The sequence below is a fragment of the Gymnoscopelus microlampas genome (assembly GCF_963454915.1).
Source record: "Gymnoscopelus microlampas genome assembly, chromosome: 22".
Taxonomy (NCBI): Eukaryota; Metazoa; Chordata; class Actinopteri; order Myctophiformes; family Myctophidae; genus Gymnoscopelus; species Gymnoscopelus microlampas.
This window is the reverse complement of record NC_139959.1, coordinates 40,251,172-40,273,884: the sequence shown is the minus strand read 5'-3', so window position 1 is coordinate 40,273,884 and position 22,713 is coordinate 40,251,172. Positions and strand designations below refer to the sequence as shown.

Here is a 22,713-nt window from a genome sequence, read left to right as displayed (position 1 = left end):
CTGAGAGGAGAGAGAGAGAGAGGGAGGAGAGGTCTCTGACATCTACTCACAGACCTATAATCTACAATTCATAATGATGTAACATTTTGCAGATCGCAAAGCGCAAGAGCACTATCAATGAAGTGCTACAAAGTACTGTAACTTCAACAGGTCAGGTACCTGAACATCAAACCTAGCATCTGCCTACACAAACAAACTGTACATTACATTACAGTCATTTAGCAGACGCTTTCATCTAAAGCGACTTACAATAAGTGCATTCAACATAGGTGGGGAACGAAACTACTAATCACCAGAAGCATTAAGTGCATTCTCTTCTAAATAAGTGTAACGAATAAACAAGATCCAATGAAACAATAAAACAAAAGTTTGTACAACTAGTTAACAACAAGTAGGCAAGGCGAAGAGGAAGGGTAGTGTTTCCTGAAGAGCAGTGGCGTGCACAGACATTTTGAGGGGCAGGCGCTCAAGTAAATTATACTTTTTTTTGTTTACTTGGTCTGCTCTTTTTTCCCTCTAAACCTATACCTCTTTGCCAAGAATAGCCGATCTACAAGCCCACAACGCCTCGCAGCGCGAGGCGTTGTGGGCTTGTAGATCTGCTATTTTTGGCTAAAGTTCTCCTCAGAAAAGGGATGCTAGATTTCGAGTGGTTATGGTAAAAAGAAAAATCATATCACACAAAGATTTGGCGGACCCCCTGTAGTAACTCTGAGGACTCCCTAGGGGTCCCGGACCCCCTGTTGAAGACCCCTGCTGTAAACTGAAAAACCCCCAAAAAGAAACGTTTTTTTTTCTTTTTTTCAAGAGGGCACTTCTGGTCAAGAGGGCAAAGGGCAGGTGCTCTAGCACCACCTAGAGTCTATCTGTGCACGTCCCTGCAAGTAGGCAAGGCGAAGAGGAAGGGTAGTGTTTCCTGAAGAGGTGGGTTTTCAGCCTGCGGCAAAAATGTACATATCAAGTACATATATCTATCTAAATAGAGCAAGGAGAGGGGCTTGATTTATGGCATGGCAATAAGGTCTAGGACTAGTGGACAGAGAGAGCATCACATCATCAGAACTCAGAAGGCACTGCAACATCTAATAATATGACCTACCATAGGCGATTTTTGCCTCTGTCAGCAGGGGGGGGCAAAGAAAATATATGAACATATATGTTTATATATATATCCCACATATATGTTTATCATATATATATATGTGACATATACGAAATTGGACCTGAATATGGCATGTATGCAGCATATATTCTGCATATACTTGCCAGATATTGGCAAAAAATATATATAATTGTTATAATTGTAAAACAAAAACAAAAAAAACGGCCGGGCACTGCCTTATAGAACCGCCTATGTGACCTACTGTACTGTACCACTACAGAAGCCAGCTTTAAACACCACTCATACCTCCAACACCGAAGCTCTGCATATTATACTCAATCATATGTCATTCTGCGCTAAGGACACCAACCACATCTCTTAACCCATTGAGACCTGAAGCCGATTCTACACGTCTCCTAAATCTCAACAGTTTTCTGAAAAACCTCTGTTTCTATATCAGTGGTGCTCAATCTTTTTCATGTCAAGGACCCCCAAAATGATATGTATTTGGCCGCGGACCCCCATCAAAATATTTTGTTCCAGGGACCCCCCAGAAGCAAAGATTTGAGTTAAAAATGTTCGCTTTAAAAATATATATATTCAAAGATTTGCACACATTTTCTCGATTTTTCAAAAATAGCAGATCTACAAGCTCATAGCGCGGCACTCGGTGCCGCGCTATGAGCTTGTATATCTGCTATTTTTGAATAGCCCAAAGTGTAAAATAATGCCATTTAGCTCAAGTCTAAAAATGACACAGTTCCAGGTCTTAATGGGTTAAGGTGACTCTCCACCAAACAGACTACAACAGACTGCAGTCTGTTGTAGTCTGAAGTAAGTGGCCTGCCGGTGTTGCCAGGTCTGCTTATCATAATGGACTTTGGGCTTGTTTTCCTGTCAAAAAGTCGCTTGTAAATATTCATAGTTGTGGGTTGCTTTTGCTTGGGCTCGTTACTGAAGTGTAGTTGCTTATTTGGGCTTGCTTTAACCCTTTAAGACCGAGGGACGCATATGTGTAACCACTTTATCCATATTTTATACTTTTGGCTATTCAAAAATAGCAGATCTACAAGCTCATAGCGCGGCACCGAGTGCCGCGCTACGAGCTTGTAGATCTGCATTTTATTAAAATTGTGTTTTTTTTTTTGTGCAAATCTTTGAATATATATCTATAAAGCAATTGTTTTTTACTCAAATCTTTGCTTCTGGGGGTCCCTGGAACCATTTTTTTTTTAGATGGGGGTCCGCAGCCAAATACATATCGTTGTGGGGCTCCTTGACGCTGACACTAATATTAATGCAACATAAGTGTTTCAGAAAACTGTTTTAAACTGATTTAGAAGACATTTGTAGAATCCCCCAGAAGCAATAACATTTGAGTTAGAAATGCTCGCTTTAAATATATGTATATTCAAAGATTTGCAAAAAAATGTTCACGATTTTTCAAAAATAGCAGATCTACAAGCTCATAGCGCGGCACTCGGTGCCGCGCTATGAGCTTGTAGCTCTGCTATTTTTGAATGGCCCAACGAAATCTAAAAATGACACACAGATGCGTTCCAGGTCTTAAAGAGTTAAAGCTGATGTAATAGGGGCTCAAGAGGTAAAACCGGTTGCTTCTTTTGGGCTCGTTTTCATAGACCTGGTCGCTTGTTTCACTCAAACAAGTCTATGAAGATATCTATGAAAATGTTTTAATCTGCAACACAATGTTACACAATACGTAGTGGAGGGGGTCCCTGCTTCATCTCTCTCTCTCAGCTAAGGGGTCCTTGAGGGACATATGAAATGGCACACGGGGGCCCGGCGGGTCACGCTTACATCTTGCGTGACGGCGTGCAGCACGCCGCTGTAGGAGATGTTGGCGTTGAACCTGAACACGGCGTCTGCAAAGTTCCCATCTGAGAGGAAAGAGAAGAAGAAGAGCATGTCAAATGCAACAAAACAAAAGAAAAATCATATGTACGTACAAATGAATGTTTATGTATATGGTTTATGACCACAGCTGTGAATGGACAACGGCATGTGTATACTGACACTGGCATTAGTCCTTAACCCATTGAGACCTGAAGCCGATTCTACATGTCTCCTAAATCTCAACAGTATTCTTAAAAACATATATTTCTATATCAGTGGTATCTTCTTCGTGCTATATCTTTTTCATGTCAAGGACCCCCAGAATTATATGCATTTGACAGCGGACCCCCATCAAAATATTTTGTTCCAGGGACCCCCCAGAAGCAAAGATTTGAGTTAAAAATGTTCGCTTTAAAAATATATATATTCAAAGATTTGCGCACATTTTCACGATTTTTCAAAAATAGCAGATATACAAGCTCGTAGCGCGGCACTCGGTGCCGCGCTACGCGCTTGTATATCTGCTATTTTTGAATAGCCCAAAGTGTAAAATAATGCTTTTTAGCTCAAATCTAAAAATGACACAGTTCCAGGTCTTAATGGGTTAAATAAACTGAATACATTATATTCCACAACATTAAATCTGCTTTGACTCACTTGGAGGAGCCGCCAGGAACTTGAGGTGCAGACTCTCCACCTCCTCGTCTACGGGCATGCTCAGTAAGCCCCATCTCTGCCCGCGCTGCGTGGGCGCCATCTTCACACACACGTCCCTGTTGCCCGAAGCGCGCACGCCATCCAGCAGACTGGCCAACAGGGAGTCCCTGCGCGCACACACACACACACACACACACACACGACGACTGAGCACTGAGCACATGAAGACGAACGTAGATTAAAGGCATTGTAGGGAACATTAAGCCTGAATTTAAAACATATTTATATATATATTTTTTGCATTTTTCCCCTCTATCAGCCACTATATAATGATGCTGGGGTGTTTTCCTGCATTGAAACACAGTACTCTTTCTGAAAACCGTATTTTCCCTGCATTGTTTATGTTTGTGCAGTTCGTTTCCCGGCCACCAGGGGGTGATGCCTCCATAGACTTCCTTACGTCCCGGACAAACATAACAACAACAACAACAATAGGGAAAATAGGGTTTTCAGAAAGAGGCCTGTGTTTCAATGCAGGAAAACACCCCAGCATCATTATATAGTGGCTGATAGAGGGGAAAAAATGCAAAATATATATATATAAATATTTTTTAAATGTAGGCTTAATGTTCCCTACAATGCCTTTAACCCTTTGTGCATTATGTGCATTTTTAGGTGGTACGATGGACCATTGAGTGATTTCCGACAAGCACTTCCAAACTCCAACACATAGAAAAATAATGACCTGCAGATTTCTTTTAGAAAAGCAGATACAGCAGACACACTAATGAGACGTGCAACTCATGAATAATTGCCATTTATCTGGCTAACTGGCTTGAATCCCCCATACAACATATTTAGCCTTCATCTTAAAATGTTAATTGAGAACATTTCTTCAGTCTTACTGCAGTGCAGCCGTTTACTCTCCATCATCAAAGTTGCTGATCTAACCCAATGTTTACTCAGGTCTGGAGTACACTACAACACAATGAGAATATTTTACTAATACGTTACATGTGTGTCTGTGTACACTGTACCTTTCTGTGTGTGTGAGTGTGTGTGTGTGTGTGTGTGTGTGTGTGTGTGTGTGTGTGTGTGTGTGTGTGTGTGTGTGTGTGTGTGTGTGTGTATTACTATACTTGCGAGGACCAAGTATAGTAGAATTTGAAGAAATATACATTGTGAGGACCGTTTTCTTGGTCCTCACAAGACAAATGGTGGTTTTAAAGTAAAAAAAAAAACATTTTTAGAGATACGTTTACAATTAGAAAAACATTTAGGTTAGGATTAGACATTTAGAGGTCAGGTTTAGGGATTGGAATTAGAGTTAAACATGATTTATACTTAGTTGCGCGCCAGTGTCATGCACCGAAAAATAGCCGATCTATAAGCCCACAACGCGTCGCAGCGCGACGCGTTGTGGGCTTATAGATCTGCTGTTTTTCGGCTTTAGGCTTACGGTTAAAAATGGCAAAATATATATATTTTTTTAAATGGCATTCATAAAATGGCTGTCCTAAAGTATTGATGTCCTCACAAGTATAGTAATACAAACCTGTGTGTGTGTGTGTGTGTGTGTGTGTGTGTGTGTGAGTGTGTGAGTGTGTGTGTGTGCGTGTGCGTGTGTGTGTGTGTGTGTGTAACACTGTACCTTTCTGTGGAGGAGAACTTCCTGATCTGTCCTCTAATGAACTCTACGGTGAACACCTGGGGGTTATCTACATCACAGATGAGAGCAAACACCTGCAACCAGAGAGAGAGAGACCATGAACAAAAGAACCAGAGGGGGGGGGGGAGAGACTGTTTACCCCATAGACTGTATAAATGAGATGGACAAACCCCCTCGCTGCTTTCTACAGACCGAAAATGAAGCCTTTGCTGCAAGACTGTAGGTCCGCCATCTTTCAATACGCGTCAGAATGAGTTCAGACCATTATTGGTTGGGTAACTTGTCAATCAAGAGCGGGGGGCGGGGAATGAATGCTATTGGTTGTGTAGCGTGTCAATCAAATCATCCCGCCCCTCCTAGAGAATAGCCTACTTTATCGTCAATTTTATAATAAATAGAACCATAATTTAGCAAAACGCATATCCTGATGATTGAAAGGAGACTTTAAACTAGCGACTGGAAGCATATAGAATTTATGACAATTTTTATTACAGTAAGAAAATCTAGTCTAAAGTTTGTCAAAAAACCCATTCACTTGCGCTAAAATAAATTCTTTCTGAACTCACAGGTCGGCGCAGGGTAAAACAGCGCCACTCTGGCCATTTTGTCGGCCTCATCGTAAATATCTCAGCCTTGCCCCTTGGTTTACCCACACCATCCCACAGGCACGCAAAGTGCTTTCATCAGTGCATTTCATTTACAGTGTTACATAACATAAATGTAACCAATTCAGCCATCAACAGCCTTCACAGCAGCAGTGGTGTTAAGTAACTAAGTACATTTACTCAAGTACTGTACTTAAGTGCAATTTTGAAGTACTTTTACTTTACTGGAGAATTTACAATTTTCAATACTTTTACTTCTACTCCACTGCATTTCAGAGGCATATATTATACTTTTACTCCCCTACAATTATTTTAAAACACTAGTTACTTTGTACTAGATTATTATTACAAAACATATATTACTCACTTCAGCCCTATATACATTTCGGCCATTCGAAAATAGCAGATCTACAAGCTCACAATGTGTCGCATCGCGACTCATTGTGAGCTTGTAGATCTGCTATTTTCAAAAGATCTCTATACATTTTAAAACTTGTGAAATGGGACATTATGCATAATGAGTACTTTTACTTGTAAGAGGCCATTTCTACATTGCAGTATTGATACTTTTACTTAAGTAAAATCGAGAAGCTAAAAACGCGTCGATCTGCTATTTCCACTATATTTTCAAAAATGTTTGAAAATATATTAACATTTTTTTAACATGGAAATGATTATGAAAATGATGATGATGCAATTATAATAATTGCGATAAGGCGATGATGTAATAATTGTGACAGACCTACAGTATCTGTCAGCCAAAATAAAATAAAAAATAAAAAAAAAACAGAAAGAAAAAAATCTCCATAAATCCCACCTCTCCGAATGGTTTGATGGTGACGATGTTATAGGAGGCGGGGTCTCTCTCCACCAGACAGGTCTCAGTGAGGCACAGGATGCGTTTCACCGGCTCCTGTGAGGGACAAACACAACACAAAACCAAAACCGTTCATACGATCATTTTTTCATAGATTTCATAGATAGATAGATTCATGTTAATGTGTACTTTCAGACAGTTAACCTTTTAAACCCTCAATATTTAGTTGACCGTCAGCTCTTTTTCCGCTCTACACCAAATAACTGATCTAAAAGCTTTGAACTGGGGACCCCCCAACATAATCACATTTGAACTGGGGACCCCCCACCCTCACAAGCACTTGCAATTGTAGGCATTATATTTAGTTTGACTCGATTTCACAGTTAAATATTGTGAAAATAGCCGATCTACAAGCTCACAACGCCTCGCACCGCGAGGCGTTGTGAGCTTGTAGATCGCCTATTTTCAGGGCTAATGTTCCCCATCACACAAAAGATTCGGCGGACCCCCTGTAGTAACTCTGAAGACCCCCCCTTAAGGGGGTCTCCCCGGACCCCCTGTTGGAAGACCCCTGCCCCTATAGTAATGTTTAACCCATTAAGACCTGGAACGCATCTGTGTCATTTTTTTATTTGAGCTAAAAAGTATTATTTTACACTTTTGGCTATTCAAAAATAGCAGATCTACAAGCTCATAGCGCGGCACCGAGTGCCGCGCTACGAGCTTGTAGATCTGCTATTTTTGAAAAATCGTGAAAATGTGTGCAAATCTTTGAATATACATATTCTAAGCGAACATTTTTAACTCAAATCCTTGCTTCTGGGGGGGTCCCCTGGAACAACATATTTTGAGATGGGGGTCCGCGGCCAAATACATATAATTCTGGGGGTCCTTGACATGAAAACGTTTGAGCACCACCTGATATAGAAACATATACGTTTTTTTCAGAAAACTGTTGGGATTTAGAAGACATTTGTAGAACCGGCTTCAGGTCTTAAAGGGTTAAAGGGGAAGCGTTAAGGGGGGCCACGGTGGTAAAGAAGGGGGGGTGGGGGGGGGGGGCTCTGACCATGTGGCGCTTGGTGATCTTCTGCACGGTGAACTCGGCCAGAGACGTGATGCTCTCGTCCGAGCTGTACTTCCCCAGGCGGTCGACGGAGAAGCCCTCGAAGGTCAGCGCCTCCTTCCTCAGGCGCAGCATGATGCCGATGAAGTTCCCCGCGTGCTCGATGGCACTGCGGATGACCTCCTCGCGGTGCTCCGTGGCAAACAGGTGCTGAGGGGGGGGAGGAGGGGAGGGGAGGGGTGGGGTGGGGGGGGGGGGGGGGGGGTCAATGGTATGGTGTTAGAGTAAGCAGTTATTTAGTCACAACAACACCTGCGTTACAGAGACCTTGCATCTACATATTCATTCTGTTTATGTTCTGAGCTGATGGGGGGAGGGAGAGAGAGAGGGGGGGGGAGAGAGAGAGGGGGGGGGGAAGGGAGAGAGGGGAGGGGAGAGAGAGAGACACAGACAGAGACAGAGCGAGAGAGAATGCACTGAAACAACTGCACTATCCAATTAGTGGTACTTAAAAAAATAAATAAAATAAAATAATATATATATATATATATATATATATATATATATATATATATATATATATATATATATATATATATATATATATATATATATGTATATACATATATATATATATATATATATATATTTATATATTTATATACATATATATATATATATATATATATATATATATATATATATACACACACACACACACTGTATACAGCAGGCGAGTTATTATTCTCTATAAAAATACTCTACGTGCTATGAGCTTGTAGATCTGCTATTTTTGGAAAAAACATGAAAATGTGTGCAAATCTTTGAATATATATATATATTTAAGCGAACATTTGTAACTCAAATCTTTGCCTGTGGAGATTCTACAAATGTCTTCTGAAACAGTTTTTTGAAAACACGCATGTTGCTATAATCAGTGGTTCTCAAACCTTTCCATGTCAAGGACCCCCAAAATGACATGTGTTTGGCCGCAGACCCCCATTTCAAAATATGTTGCTCCAGGCGGGACCCCCAGAAGCAAAGATTTTAGTTAAAAATGTTCACTTAAAAAAAAACATATATTATTCAAAGATTTGCACAAAAATCAGATCTACAGCTTGTATATCAGCTATCTTTTAATAGCCAAAGTATAAAATAATGTGGTAGTTCACCCAAAAAAAAAAAAAAATCTATGGATTAGTCACCACATGGAGACTTGAATTCATGGATATTTATTTTGTATGCCAATAATTTGATGACCAGTGGACCGGTAGGCAGAGGTTCCGGTAGGAGACACAAAGGAGACTCTTTGTGTCTCCTACCGGAACCACTGCCGCTCATCAAATCATTGTCTTAGAAATGAGACAAAAACAAAAGAATATATCCATAAATTCAAGTCTCCATGGGGTGACTCATCCATAGAAAAAAAAAGTCATTTTGGGGGTAAACTATCCCTTTAACCCATTGAGACCTGGAACTGTGTCATTTTTAGATTTGAGCTAAGAAAGCATTATTTTACACTTTGGGCTATTCAAAAATAGCAGATCTACAAGCTCATAGCGCGGCACCGAGTGCCGCGCTACGAGCTTGTAGATCTGCTATTTTAGAAAAATCGTGAAAATGTGTGCAAATCTTTGAATATATATATTTTTAAAGCGAACATTTTTAACTCAAATCTTTGCTTCTGGGGGGTCCCTGGAACATAATATTTTGATGGGGGTCCGCGGCCAAATACATATCGTTTTGGGGGTCCTTGACATGAAAAAGATTGAGCACCACTGATATAGAAACATACGTTTTTCAGAAAACTGTTGGGATTTAGGAGACATGTAGAATCGGCTTCAGGTCTCAATGGGTTAAAATGATTAAATGTACCAGCGCGCACGCACGCACACGCACACACACACACACACACACACACACACACACACACACACACACACACACACACACACACACACACAGTGTAGTGTACGTACCAGCCTGCTGAAGCCTCCATAGAGGATGCAGAATCCGCCCTGGTAGTCGGACACCTCGGCGAAGCCCTCAATACAGCGGTAGTCGTAGGAGCAGACCACGCGGTTGGTGTGGGGGTCTATCTGGTCGATGCCCCCGGGCGTCACCTCCAGGCCCACGGGCTTCCTCGTGTCGCTCCAGTGATGCTTGTAACAGTTGTAGCGCTGTTAGGGGGGGGGAGGAGGAGTAGTTTTGTTTTACCGATAGTGGCAAATATCGTCCGTTACCGATATGTGGCCAATCGGTGCATCCCTTGCAGTGGTGGAAAGTAACTAAGTACATTTACTTAAGTACTATACTTAAGTAACATTTGAGGTATTTGTACTTTACTTGAGTAATTCCAATTTCCAGTACTTTTACTTCTACTCCACTACATCTCAGAGGCAAATATTGTGCTTTTACTCCACTACATTTACTTGAAAACTTTAGTTACTAGTTACTTTTCAGATGTAAATTATTACATTATAAAACATACATTAACCACTTTAAACCTATTTTATACCTAGGCTATTTGAAAATAGCCGATCTACAAGCTCACAACGCGTCGCATCGCGACGCGTTGTGAGCTTGTAGATCGGCTATTTTCAAATATTTAGTACTTTGGTACTTTAAGTACATTTTGATGCCAATACTTTTGTACTTTTACTCAAGTAAATTTTGAATTCTGGACTTTTACTTGTAACCGAGTATTTTTATATTGCAGTATTGATACTTTTACTTAAGTAAAGAATTTGAGTACTTTTTCCACCACTGATTGTAATGCATAATAAATGTGATTATAATGCATTACAGACTTTAACCTTTAAAAGGGCAAGACCACTGTGGTAGAGGTTTGGGTTGTGTAGTTACCTTGCCATGATGTAACTCCAAAGGTGGGCAAGAAATCAAAAACAATTGCTCCATTGATTATACATTGATAATTCAAAATATGCTCCTCATTGACATTGTACGGTCAAAACAGCTCTCAAAGTCACTCTTTTAGCACATAAATGAACCCAAACGTAGCTGATTCAGACAATATAGAGCATCACCAAACCCAGTACTGCTTGTTTTTTTAATAAAAATGTCAACTTCCTGTTGATTTTACTATTTGAAGATCTGGATCCGGATCCGCGGATCCAGATCCAGGTTTTGTACTTATTAAAAATGGCAAAATCAACAGGAAGTTGACATTTTTATTTAAAAAAAAACAGTACTGGGTTTGGTGATGCTCTATATTGTCTGAATCAGCTATGTTTGGGTTAATTTATGTGCTAAAAGAGTAGCCTTGATCTCCAGGCTGTTATTGTTTAGTTTTGCTACTAAAAGAGTGACTTTGAGAGCTGTTTTACCGTACAATGTAAGTCAATGAGGAGCACATTTTGAATTTTTAATCAATGGAGCAATTGTTTTAGATTTCTTGCCCACCTTTGGAGTTACATCATGGCAAGGTAACTACACAACCCAAACCTCTACCAAAGTGGTCTTGCCCTTTAAGTAAAGTGTTACCCAAACAATGGACTTACCCTGCCAGTGATCTTTCCTTCTGAGAAGTCTGTTCTGAACCTCTGTGGAGAGAGCAGGGGAAAAAAAGCAAAGATCAAACACATAATCTACATCCTTGGTTCTCAAAGTGGGGTCCGCTCATAGCGCGGCACCGAGTGCCGCGCTATGAGCTTGTAGATCTGCTATTTTTGAAAAATATTGAACATTTTTGCAAATCTTTGAATATATATTTTTAAAGCGAACATTTTTAACTCAAATCTTTGCTTCTGGGGGTCCCTGGAACAAAATATTTTTAGATGGGGGTCCGCGGCCAAATACATATCATTTTGGGGGTCCTTGACATGAAAAAGTTTGAGAAGCACTGATTACATGACAAACTAGTGTGACTCTACGTAATGACTACTTTTACTTTTGGTACTTTAAGTACATTTTGATGCCAATACTACTGGACTTTTACTCAAGTACATTTTGAATTTCGAACTTATATTGCACTTTTTTACTTAGGTAAAAGAAATGTAGTACTTTTTCCACCACTGTAGGAGAACCTGCAAATTGCAAGCTCTGTCCCTGAGCTTCACATGACATGACGGCCTATTGGCCTCTATTTTTTTTTTACGTTTTTATGTCAACTCTGCAAAGTCCCAGGGCTGTAAACTCTGTTAATTGAGCGTTAAACGCCTAAAGGAAGTCACACAATACAGCATGTTCAAAGACACAGGGACACACTGGTCAATGTCGTCTCTGTCGGGTGTAAAACCTCATAAGTCCAAAACGGTTTCTTTTCACGATTCAAATTCAAAAATAGCAAATATACAAGCTCAAAGCGGGTCACTACATGCTGCATTTTGAGCTTGTAGATCTGCTATCTTCTGATACTTTTATGTGACACTGTAGTGTAGTATAATCAAGTAGCTTCAAATTCAAATTTGAAGCTTCAAATAAAAATGTATATTTCTACTACAAAGCTTTGAATTTGTAGTAGATTGAAATTCAAAAATAGCAGATAGATCTGCTATTTTTGATACTTTGGTGTGACACTGTTTGTGTAGTAAATGATTAAGTGAGTAATTTACGAAAAAACACAAAAGGGTAAAAATATGTAGATTTCTGCCCGACAGCAACAATATGGATGTGTGTATTTGAGCGTCTGATGCCCGGTCTAGTGCAGTAGAGATGGATATCGATTGGGTTTGATCCCATACCGGTGATAAAACAATGTTTTTAACCCATTGAGACCTGAAGCCGATTCTACATGTCTCCTAAAGGACCCCCAAAATTATATCTATTTGGCCGAGGACCCCCATCAAAATATCTTGTTCCAGGGACCCCCCAGAAACAAAGATTTGAGTTAAAAATGTTCGCTTTAAAAATATATATATATTCAAAGATTTGCACACATTTTCACGATTTTTCAAAAATAGCAGATCTACAAGCTCATAGCGCGGCACTCGGTGCCGCGCTATGAGCTTGTATATCTGCTATTTTTGAATAGCCCAAAGTGTAAAATAATGCTTTTTAGCTAAAATCTAAAAATGACACAGTTCCAGGTCTTAATGGGTTAAATCGGTGCCGGTGCTTAGACGGTGCTTAGACGGTGCTTAGACGGTGCTTAGACGGTGCCAGAACCCATACTTTTCAATACAAAAACAAAACAGTCAATGACATAAATTACTTTTTTCTTTTTTTTTGTCAAGGCCAATTTGAACAATGTGTTACTAAATGTTTTAAAAAGGTGCGTAAACGGTGCCAGAAATGACACTTTTCCATACAAATACAAAACAGTCAATGACATTTAGTAGCATTTATTATTTTTGTGTGTAACACTGTTGTGCTACAGGGGACACTTGGTTTAATTCTGACAGCCTGCTGCCAGTGTTGCCTTACTTTGTGCTGATTCTAGATCAGTCTAAATCATCACACAAGTTACAGAGCACTACAAGCCCAGGGACCCCCATTTGAAAAGATATGCCTGGGACTCAACCATTTAGATTGCTTTGGGGTCCCAATCGACACTGTATCATCATCATCAGTGTTCATTTAACTCTGAGAGTGTACAAATGGAACCAAATGGACCCGTTAGGGTCCATTTGGTTCCATTTGTACACTCTCAGAGTTACAGACATATAAGGTTCAATTTGGTTGCTAACTATTCATCTGGCTGGGGACCCCCTGGAACCCCCTCAAGGACCACTGGTGGTCCCCGGACCAGTGGTTGAAACCCCCTGCTATAGAGCACCGAAGTCTGACGTAATTTACTCATCCTACCTGGGTTGCGGTTTATTCCCCCCGTTCTGAATCCCCATAGACGTATTTAATATCGCGTCAAATAAGAACTGTGTTCCAAAAATAAACAAATGACCCCGGCGGTTTAACTCTTATGGATATGAAGCATCAACTGATGGTGAGAAAACGCTAATGTTACTTCTGCCGAATTAGTTACATTTTCGCCAGAAACAAACTGTTATCAAATATAAGTGACTGACTATCATAAACGATACAGCGACACCTCCCTGACAATATCGCCGAGACAGTTTGTTTATTTTTCTTATATGAGACGATTCTAAGATGACCCAATGTTATTTTCCATAGAGAAATGACTTCCACGACCCAGGGGATGAACGAGTGACGTCAGGACTTCAGCACTCTGCATGCTACTATACTACTATACGGTATCGGTAGTATCGGATGTGGTTGTTAGCAGTTCTAGTATGGCAGTGGTTCCCAAACTGGGGGTCCCCAGATGATTATCTTAATGTGCAACATTGTTTTCTCACTCAACAGTAAACAGACCAACATACAGTATAAGTGTATACAGGGTATCTGCACGTTTATAAAGAGACAATGTAATTACTTTTAAGACCTTTTTAATACAAAATTGTCAAATATTACGTGAGAGAGAGGCAAACATTGAGAAAATAGCAGAGCTTGTAGATCGGCTATTTTCATAATATTTATCTGTGGAACCGAGTCAAACTAGATGTAATGCCTCAACTCCTACAATTCCAAGTTCTTGTCAGGGTGGGGGGTCCCCAGTTCAAAGATGATTATTTTGGGGGGTCCCAAGTTTAAATATGATTATTTTGGGGGCCTGTAAAGTGTGTTAACCCTTGGCAGTATGGTAGTGGTTTCTCGGTACTCACCAGTGCCTCTGTGAGCAGCTCCGTGCGGTGTTCCGTGGAGAACTTGAGCGTTTCAGACTTCTTGCCGCTCCCCTTGCGGAATGTGAGGTTGAACTCTGTGCCCTGACCTTTCCCCACCGGCCCGATGCCACAGATGTCTCCATAAGGCCACTGGGGGCAGCATGAGGAAGACAAAGCAAAAAGAGAAGAGAATTAAATGCTGTTTCAGAGGCTTAACCCATTAACCTGGAACGCATCTGTGTCACTTTTTAGATTTGAGCTAAAAGCATTATTTTACACTTTGGCTATTCAAAAATAGCAGATATACAAGCTCATAGCGCGGCACCGAGTGCCGCGCTACGAGCTTGTAGATCTATTAAATATGCTATGATCTAAAAATATGCTATTTTTGAAAAATCGTGAAAATATGTGCAAATCTTTGAATATATATTCTTTTAAAGCGAACATTTTTAACTCAAATCTGTGCTTCTGGGGGGTCCCTGGAACAACACATTTTGAGATGGGGGCCGGTGGCCAAATACATATCATTTTGGGGGTCCTTGACATGAAAAAGTTTGAGAACCACTGATTTAGAAACATAGGTTTTTTTCAAAAAACTGTTTTAGAAGACATTAGTAAGAAAAAATGTACAACATTACAAAAGATTTTTTAGAAGAAATGAGTAAGAATCGGCCTGAGGTCTTAATGGGTTAAAGAGAGGATAGAATATGATACTGTGTAATGATGCCACGGATAGGCCTGTCACAATTATTACATACATCGCTGAACTAAATCTGCTTTCTAAGTTTTGATAAACATAATTTATAAAGTAAAGGATGGAATCATCCCTCAGACAGACGTCTCTCTTTGTTCTCTTGCTATTCTCACGTGAGTAATAAATATTTCACCCTTTTGGAAAGAGAAATGCATTTAAAACAGGTGTTGTTGTTATCTTTGAATATACATGGTTTTTCTAGCGAACAACTAATATCTTTGCTTCATGGGGGTCCTTGGAATAAAACATTTTGAGAAGGGGGTCCCGAACAAAATAATACTTATCTAAAAAAAGAAATCTAAATCCTAACAGTATGTTGCTATACAAGTAAGACGCGCGAACGCGCGAAATTCTGCGTTAAAAGGAGCATCGTAGAAAAATACGAATAAACCAAAAAAAAACTTTTAATGGTTTTGAACAATTCAACAAAGTGTTTGAAGTGCCTGTTTCACCCACTTCCGGGGGGCTGAGCCAAAATCCGAGCCCGAAGTATTCGTTCGTAGACCCCCACTTAGGGGGGGTAGAAAAAGTTTGGGAGCGATTCGGGCACTTTTCATTTAACATGGGGTTTCAATGGGGAGTTTTTAGGAGGCTTCTCCGGGGCGTGGCTTCCGGGGGAAGGGGCGGGCTTAAACGCAACCTTGACAGGTGTGTTCAGTTTTCAAAGACCTTTCATTTGATGTATGGTACGTCTATATTGGACATTTACTTGGCTGCACACAGGCAGTGCACACAATAGTGCACACAGACAGACAGACACACAAGCCGAGCACGGTGTCATAGTAAGCTCCACTTGCGCGCCTCCTTCCGCTGCGTTCGCAATCAGTGGTGCTCCAACAACGACCACCATCTCAAAATATGTTGTTCCAGGGACCCCAAGAAGCACAGACCGGAGTTAAAATGTTTCGCTTTAAAACACAGCTCTCAGTCCCCAGTTCAAATATGATTATTTTGGGGGGTCCCCAGTTCAAATATGATTATTTTGGGGGGTCACGGCCTGAAAAGGTTGAGAACGCCTGCCATAGATTGCTGATTAAATCAGGTCCATTTGGTTCCATTTGTGCACTCTCAGAGTTGCAGTGGTTCCGGTAGGAGACACAAAGAGTCTCCTTTGTGTCTCCTACCGGTCCGCTGGTCATCAAATTATTGTCTTAGGAATGAGACAAAAACTAATAAATATCCATGAATTCAAGTCTCCATGGGGTGAATAATACATAGGAAAAAAAGTCATTTTTTGGGTGAACTATCCCTTTAATGCAGGGGTCTTCAACGTTTTCAGGCCAAGGACCCCCTAGCTGAGAGAGTGATGAAGGGACCCCTCTTCTATATCGTATAAAATTGTGTTTCAGATTCAACTTTTTTTTTGTTTACGTGGTCTGCTCTTTTTTACCCTCTACACCTAATACCTCTTTGCCAAAAATAGCAGATCTACAAGCTCACAACGCCTCGCAGCGCGAGGCGTTGTGAGCTTGTAGATCTGCTATTTTTGGCTTAAGTTCTCCTCAGAAAAGGGATGCTATAGGGTTCAAGTGGTTAAGGTAAAAATAAATCTTTTCACACAAAGATTTGGCGGACCCCCTGTAGTAACTCAGAGGACCCCCTAGGGGTCCCGGACCCCCTATTGAAGACCTGTAGTTTTTTCTTATTATTGTAATGACGTTCCTTCCACTATGTCTTTGTCTCCTACAGCTCTGTCTGCGTTCTTCAGAACCTCCAGAGAGTAAAATAGAAATATTTCACATTTTAGCACAAGGGCGCCGCGCGCTTCAAATAGGTTTACACAATAGTTGCCTGGCAACAGGCGTGAGCGGAGCTCTTTGTGCAGGACGGAGGTTTGATGTCATCACAACGCAGGGCGAGGGGTCCGCTGGACGAAAAGGGGGGGGCTGACATTTCCCTGTAAAATCTATCGTCATGCCAGCCTCCTCCACACTCCAGCCCCACGACTCTGTTTTTACCACTCAGCTCTGAGCTTTATGACTGGTGACAACTACCATACTCATCACTGTGTCAATGCTGGAGTGTGCTCAGTGGTGTAAAGTAACTAAGTACATTTACGCAAGTACAGTACTTAAGCACAATTTTGAGGTACTTTCATTTTTTTCATGACCCGCCCCGCCCCGCCCCGCCACGGAACCCAACCCGCCTCAACCCGCCCCGCGAACCCATATATAAATCTATGGCTCAACCCGCCCCGCGACCCGCGGTGGGAAAAAATATATAATCATCATCATAATAGCTCAGATTTATATAGCGCTCTTTTAAGTACCCAAAGTCGCTTTAAATGTCTACATTAGCACAGCATTGTCATGGGCTAAATAAACAAGCATGTTGTTCAAAATAGGGTTTTTTTATTTATTTTTTGCGTGTGAGAGCGGCTGACCCGCTCACCCGCAGCCCGCATAATTGTCTCCGCCAGGCCGAAGGCATGGTGGAGAGTATGTTTTACCCTCCGTCCGTCCATGTGTGTGTGTGTGTGTGTGTGTGTCCGTCCGTCTGTGAACACCTAACATTGGTCAAGCTTCACGTGACATCACAACATGTAATATAAATAGGTAAGACAGAATTAATCAGGAACAGTACTTTCTTTTACCACCTCGCCTGGCGGAGACCTGTGCTCCGAGGAGCACATTTTTCTAGTTGCCTCTGAAATCCTGACTCGACCACCCACGCGTGGTGGAAAGTAACTAAGTGCATTTACTTAAGTACTGTACTTAAGTACAATTTTGAGGTATTTGTACTTTACTGGAGTATTTCCAATTTCCAATACTTTTACTTCTACTCCACTACATCTCAGAGGCAAATATTGTACTTTTACTCCACTACAATTATTTGAGAACTTTAGTTACTACTTACTTTTAGATATAAATTATGATATAATGAAACCTACATTAACCACTTTAGCCCTATTTTATACATAGGCTATTTGAAAATAGCAGATCTACAAGCTCACAACGCGTCGATGCGACGCGTTGTGAGCTTGTAGATCTGCTATTTTCAAATATTTAGTACTTTTACTTTTGGTACTTTAAGTACATTTTCATGCCAATACTTTTGTACTTTTACTCAAGTACATTTTTAATTTTGGACTTTTAGTTGTAACAGAGTATTTTTATATTGCAGTATTGGTACTTTTACTTAAGTAAAGAATTTAAGTACTTTTTCCACCACTACCCACGCCGCAGGTTGACCCGCGGGTTACGGGTCGGCCCGCTCATCACTAGTGCACATGGTAATGGTAAATGGCTGTGTTGCACATTCAGATCAATTGCTCCAGCCACTGAGCAGAACTGGGACAGACACACTTTGTAGAATTATAGGATGATGTGTAAATCTGGACATCATTGTAAAAGGAGGGTCTCCTCCCCTCAATGATCTCTCTGAGAATGGCTGAATGAAGAGCGTGGTGGTGGTGGTGGGGGGGGGCACACTGACCTGGTTTGTGACTTCCAGCGTGGCGGGGTTGTACGTGGTGATGCCATGAGTGCCCACCGAGAAGACCCGCTTGTACCTGGAGGGAACAATGACAGAGGATGAGTCACACACTGCCCACTGGCCACAGTCACACACACACACACACACACACACACACACACACACACACACACACACACACACACACACACACACACACACACACACGTCACGAGTATTACATAATCTTCTAATTGCAATTATTTGACATAATCGCAATCATTTTTGATCCAACATTTTTCAAAAATTGCAGAAATAGCAGATCTACAAGCTTACAACACGTCACAAAGTGACGTGTTGTAAGCTTGTAGATCAGCTATTTCCGCTATTTATTTATTTCTAAGTATCAAATTATTAGACGTGTCAGTAATGTATTTGCATATTTAAGTCATTTGTCCCATCTGCCTTGTGCAATTTGTGATTATGAAGCCTAAAAACCAAACAGAAATGAAAGTGGTATTCAGATGTTCCAGTGTTCTGTTCAATGGCCAAAAACACACTAACATCGTTAATCACAATTATTTGTGTCAACTTGAATGTGTAATCGTGACAGCCCTACACACACACACGCACACACACACACACACACACACACACACACACACACACACACACACACAGAGTGAGTCATCAGCCCTCCCTGTTCGGTGTGTGAATTCCCAGGAAAGTGGATGAAGCTACAGTACTATACAGTACTACAGCTGAACATTGGATCCAATTAACCCATTGAGACCTGAAGCCGATTCTACATGTCTCCTAAATCTCAACAGTTTTCTGAAAAACGTATGTTTCTATATCAGTGGTTCTCAATCTTTTTCATGTCAAGGACCCCCAAAATTATATGTATTTGGCCGCGGACCCCCATCAAAATATTTAGTTCCAGGGACCCCCCAGAAACAAAGATTTGAGTTAAAAATGTTAGCTTTAAAAATATATACATTTCAAAGATTTGCACACATTTTCACGATTTTTCAAAAATAGCAGATCTACAAGCTCGTAGCGCGGCACTCGGTGCCGCGCTATGAGCTTGTAGATCTGCTATTTTTTAATAGCCTAAAGTGTAAAATAATGCTTTTTAGCTCAAATCTAAAAATGACACAGTTCCAGGTCTTAATGGGTTAAGACTTCATTCCCTATCAACCAATGTTCCTGAAATACCCTGCATGACAATAAAGCTCTATCTACCATGAGGCTGAAACCAGCTGCTAGATGAGAGAGGATCAGTGTTGGAAGTAATGCATTACCATATGCATGAAATACTATATGTATTAAATACTACATGCATTAAATACTACTTGCATTAAATACTATATGCATTTTCAGACCCCCATTACATTGAAAATGTATTAATATTGTCAAATAGCCGTAGCCTATAGTCGCTTCTCTTGGGCTTGTTTTCATATAACTGGTTGCTTATTTCTCTCACAAAATCTGGCAACACTGCTGTCATTGAGAGGAACGATGTGCAGCCAGTGAGCCAAGACTAATTCTGCAGCATTTCACACTCATAACAATGTATACATCTGGACATGATTGTAAAGATGCAAGATTAAAGATTTATCTATCTCATGCACAATTCATTTTGGGCATGAGATCTATTTATCCACTCACTTTTCATCTTATAGATCGCCAATTAAAATAATGCAAAGAGAATAAATCAGTAGTTTAATATGAATGAAAAAAAAAAAGTATGAAAAAAAGTGTAAACAATACAAACAAATATTTATGGGACTTACAATCCTGATGATTGCGGCTTGACTTGATCTTTTTGTATAGACTTTGTTTTTGAAATTTCACTTCCTAAGTTTATTTATTTTTCTCAGTTCCCTGTAAATGTTTAGTCAAATGGTTTGTCCTCAAGTGTGGGTAATGTTAAAAACCTCTAGCCGAGTCAAAAGCCTTGGGGTAGTCATGGACTTAGACCTTTGTATGGTACACACCAATACATATGGCTGAGGTTTCAGTTCCTTCTTTATCTTTCTCAGTTCTGTGTCTGCTGGAAAGATCTAGTCAAATGATGTGTGGTTTGTCAAAAAGTCTCTGCAGACGATCTACATAACCAAATCTACATAACCATTATCACTAGAGGACTATGTATGGTCCAACACAAACACTGAGTAAATGCATTGAACAAATCAACAATTGGAGGTGCCATCATTTTCTACAATTAAACAAAGGCAAAACTGAAATAATAGTTTTTGGAGCCAAGGAAGACAGATTAAAAGTCAGCGCCCAATCGGTAATGTTACAACACCTCTAGGCTAGTCAAAAACCTTGGTGTAGTCATGGACTTAGACACTTAAAAGGGATTCTAGGCAAGTTCAGAGATCAAAAAAAGAAAAAAACTGTTGTCAAACAGTTAGTACCGTTGACTGACAACCCCTTCAGCCAATCAGCAGTTCAATCCCCTTCAGCGAATCAGCAGCTCCTTTTCCCCATGCCCAGCCAATATGATGCAGGGGGACTTTATAAGGGGCCATGCCGAAAATAGGTTGGTTTTTTCGGCTAATTACGTGTCGCTGCCGGTTCTCTGAATTAAAAAAAATAAAATAGGCTCTGTCATGATTAATTGACCACATATATGGAGTTAAACAACAACATTCTATCCAAACGATATCTTAAAAGTAAATTCCGTGGCTCAAAAAAGAAGTTTGAGAGCGTTTTAAAACCGAAAGTAAAAAGTAAAAACTGCCCACAGAAAACAATGGCGGCTCGTTCCATTTTTGTCGGCTGCACTCAGTTCCATTCGGTTTCCCTCGAACAGTTCACACGGACATGCGTGCGTTTCATTTACGTCCCGGACACCCAGATGTCAAAACAGTAGGGAAAATACGGATTTCAGAAAGAGGACTGTGTTTCAATGCAGGAAAACACCCCAGCATCATTATATAGTGGCTGAGAGAGGGGGGAACATGCAATATATATATATATATATATATATATATATATATATATATATATATATATATATATATATATATATATATATATATATATATATATATATATATATATATATATATATATATATAAATAATAATTTAAAAATGTAGGCTTAATGTTGGCTAGAATCCCTTTTATTTATCCAAAAACATTTTATCCAAAATTAAAAATGTGCCACAGACATGTACCAGTCTTGCCACGGGCACGTTTGTTGCCCATCCCTAAATGTCTCAGAATCTCTGATATGAACATTGTACTATTATTAGCCCAGATGTGGTAAAGTACCCAGGAGGCTCCTGTATGTGTTCCCTCTCTTCCTCTAGGAAGCCTGACCTTGGTGCTGGGTGGCTGACACACAGGTCACATGACGCCCGGTTAATTATTCATTCCCTGTGACTGGATAGGCTTTTATTTTTTTTACTCTTTTGTTTTTATTCTCTGGCCGAGCAGGTGATCTGTGATCTGAGCAGGTGATCAAATGCAAACGGAAATGTATGCTATTGGCTGAGACCGCAGCGAGGGCGTGTCTTCAATCGGTAGAACCGGTATAAACATATCCTACTTTATCATCAACCCATCCGCTTGAATGGGAGCCTAATTGCTTCTGTAACAAGCAGTGGTCACACACACACACACACACACACACACACACACACAAATAGGCCCCATTTATTCCCTTCCCTGACAATTCATCACTGTTAGCCTACTTGTGACGAAAAGCAAGAAGGCGTTAGAGGGGTTTGAGGAGGTTATGGATGATTGAGTTACCAGCATGTAACAGAGTCCATGCATGAGCATCTGAACTCTGCAATAAAAATACATACAAAAAAAAGAAATCAGAAGAGAAGGATCCCGTTAAGCAAAGCTTTTACAGTGGCAGTGCACGGTAGGGCTAACATTCCTCAGAAAAAAAACTTTCATATTGGTCTTAAAAATTGGCATATATTTGAATATTATTATACTTTATTGTGTTTGTATATGTTTATTTGACAGGGACAATACAAAAAACAATGTATCAAGTGCTTGGATCCAATAAAAAAATATATTTTGTTTGTTTTTGTAACTTGATCCATTGTGTTTTGCATTGTCCCTGTCAAATAAACATTAAAAAAATGCATATATATTTTT

General features: G+C 40.3%; 1 protein-coding gene across 2 annotated transcripts in view; it reads right to left on the bottom strand.

The window, feature by feature from the left end:
- Positions 1 to 22,713, bottom strand: part of dnajc13 (DnaJ heat shock protein family (Hsp40) member C13) — a 113,004-nt gene that overhangs the window by 67,706 nt on the left and 22,585 nt on the right. For both annotated transcript variants that reach the window (XM_084048647.1, XM_084048648.1), the window contains exons 3-11: positions 18,604 to 18,679; positions 14,415 to 14,564; positions 11,295 to 11,336; positions 9,753 to 9,953; positions 7,777 to 7,983; positions 6,708 to 6,803; positions 5,268 to 5,359; positions 3,617 to 3,783; positions 2,924 to 3,003 (exon numbers count right to left, since the gene is read on the bottom strand). In XM_084048647.1, the coding sequence (XP_083904773.1) occupies positions 2,924 to 3,003; positions 3,617 to 3,783; positions 5,268 to 5,359; positions 6,708 to 6,803; positions 7,777 to 7,983; positions 9,753 to 9,953; positions 11,295 to 11,336; positions 14,415 to 14,564; positions 18,604 to 18,679 (1,111 nt within the window). The remainder of the gene's footprint in view (positions 1 to 2,923; positions 3,004 to 3,616; positions 3,784 to 5,267; positions 5,360 to 6,707; positions 6,804 to 7,776; positions 7,984 to 9,752; positions 9,954 to 11,294; positions 11,337 to 14,414; positions 14,565 to 18,603; positions 18,680 to 22,713) is intronic.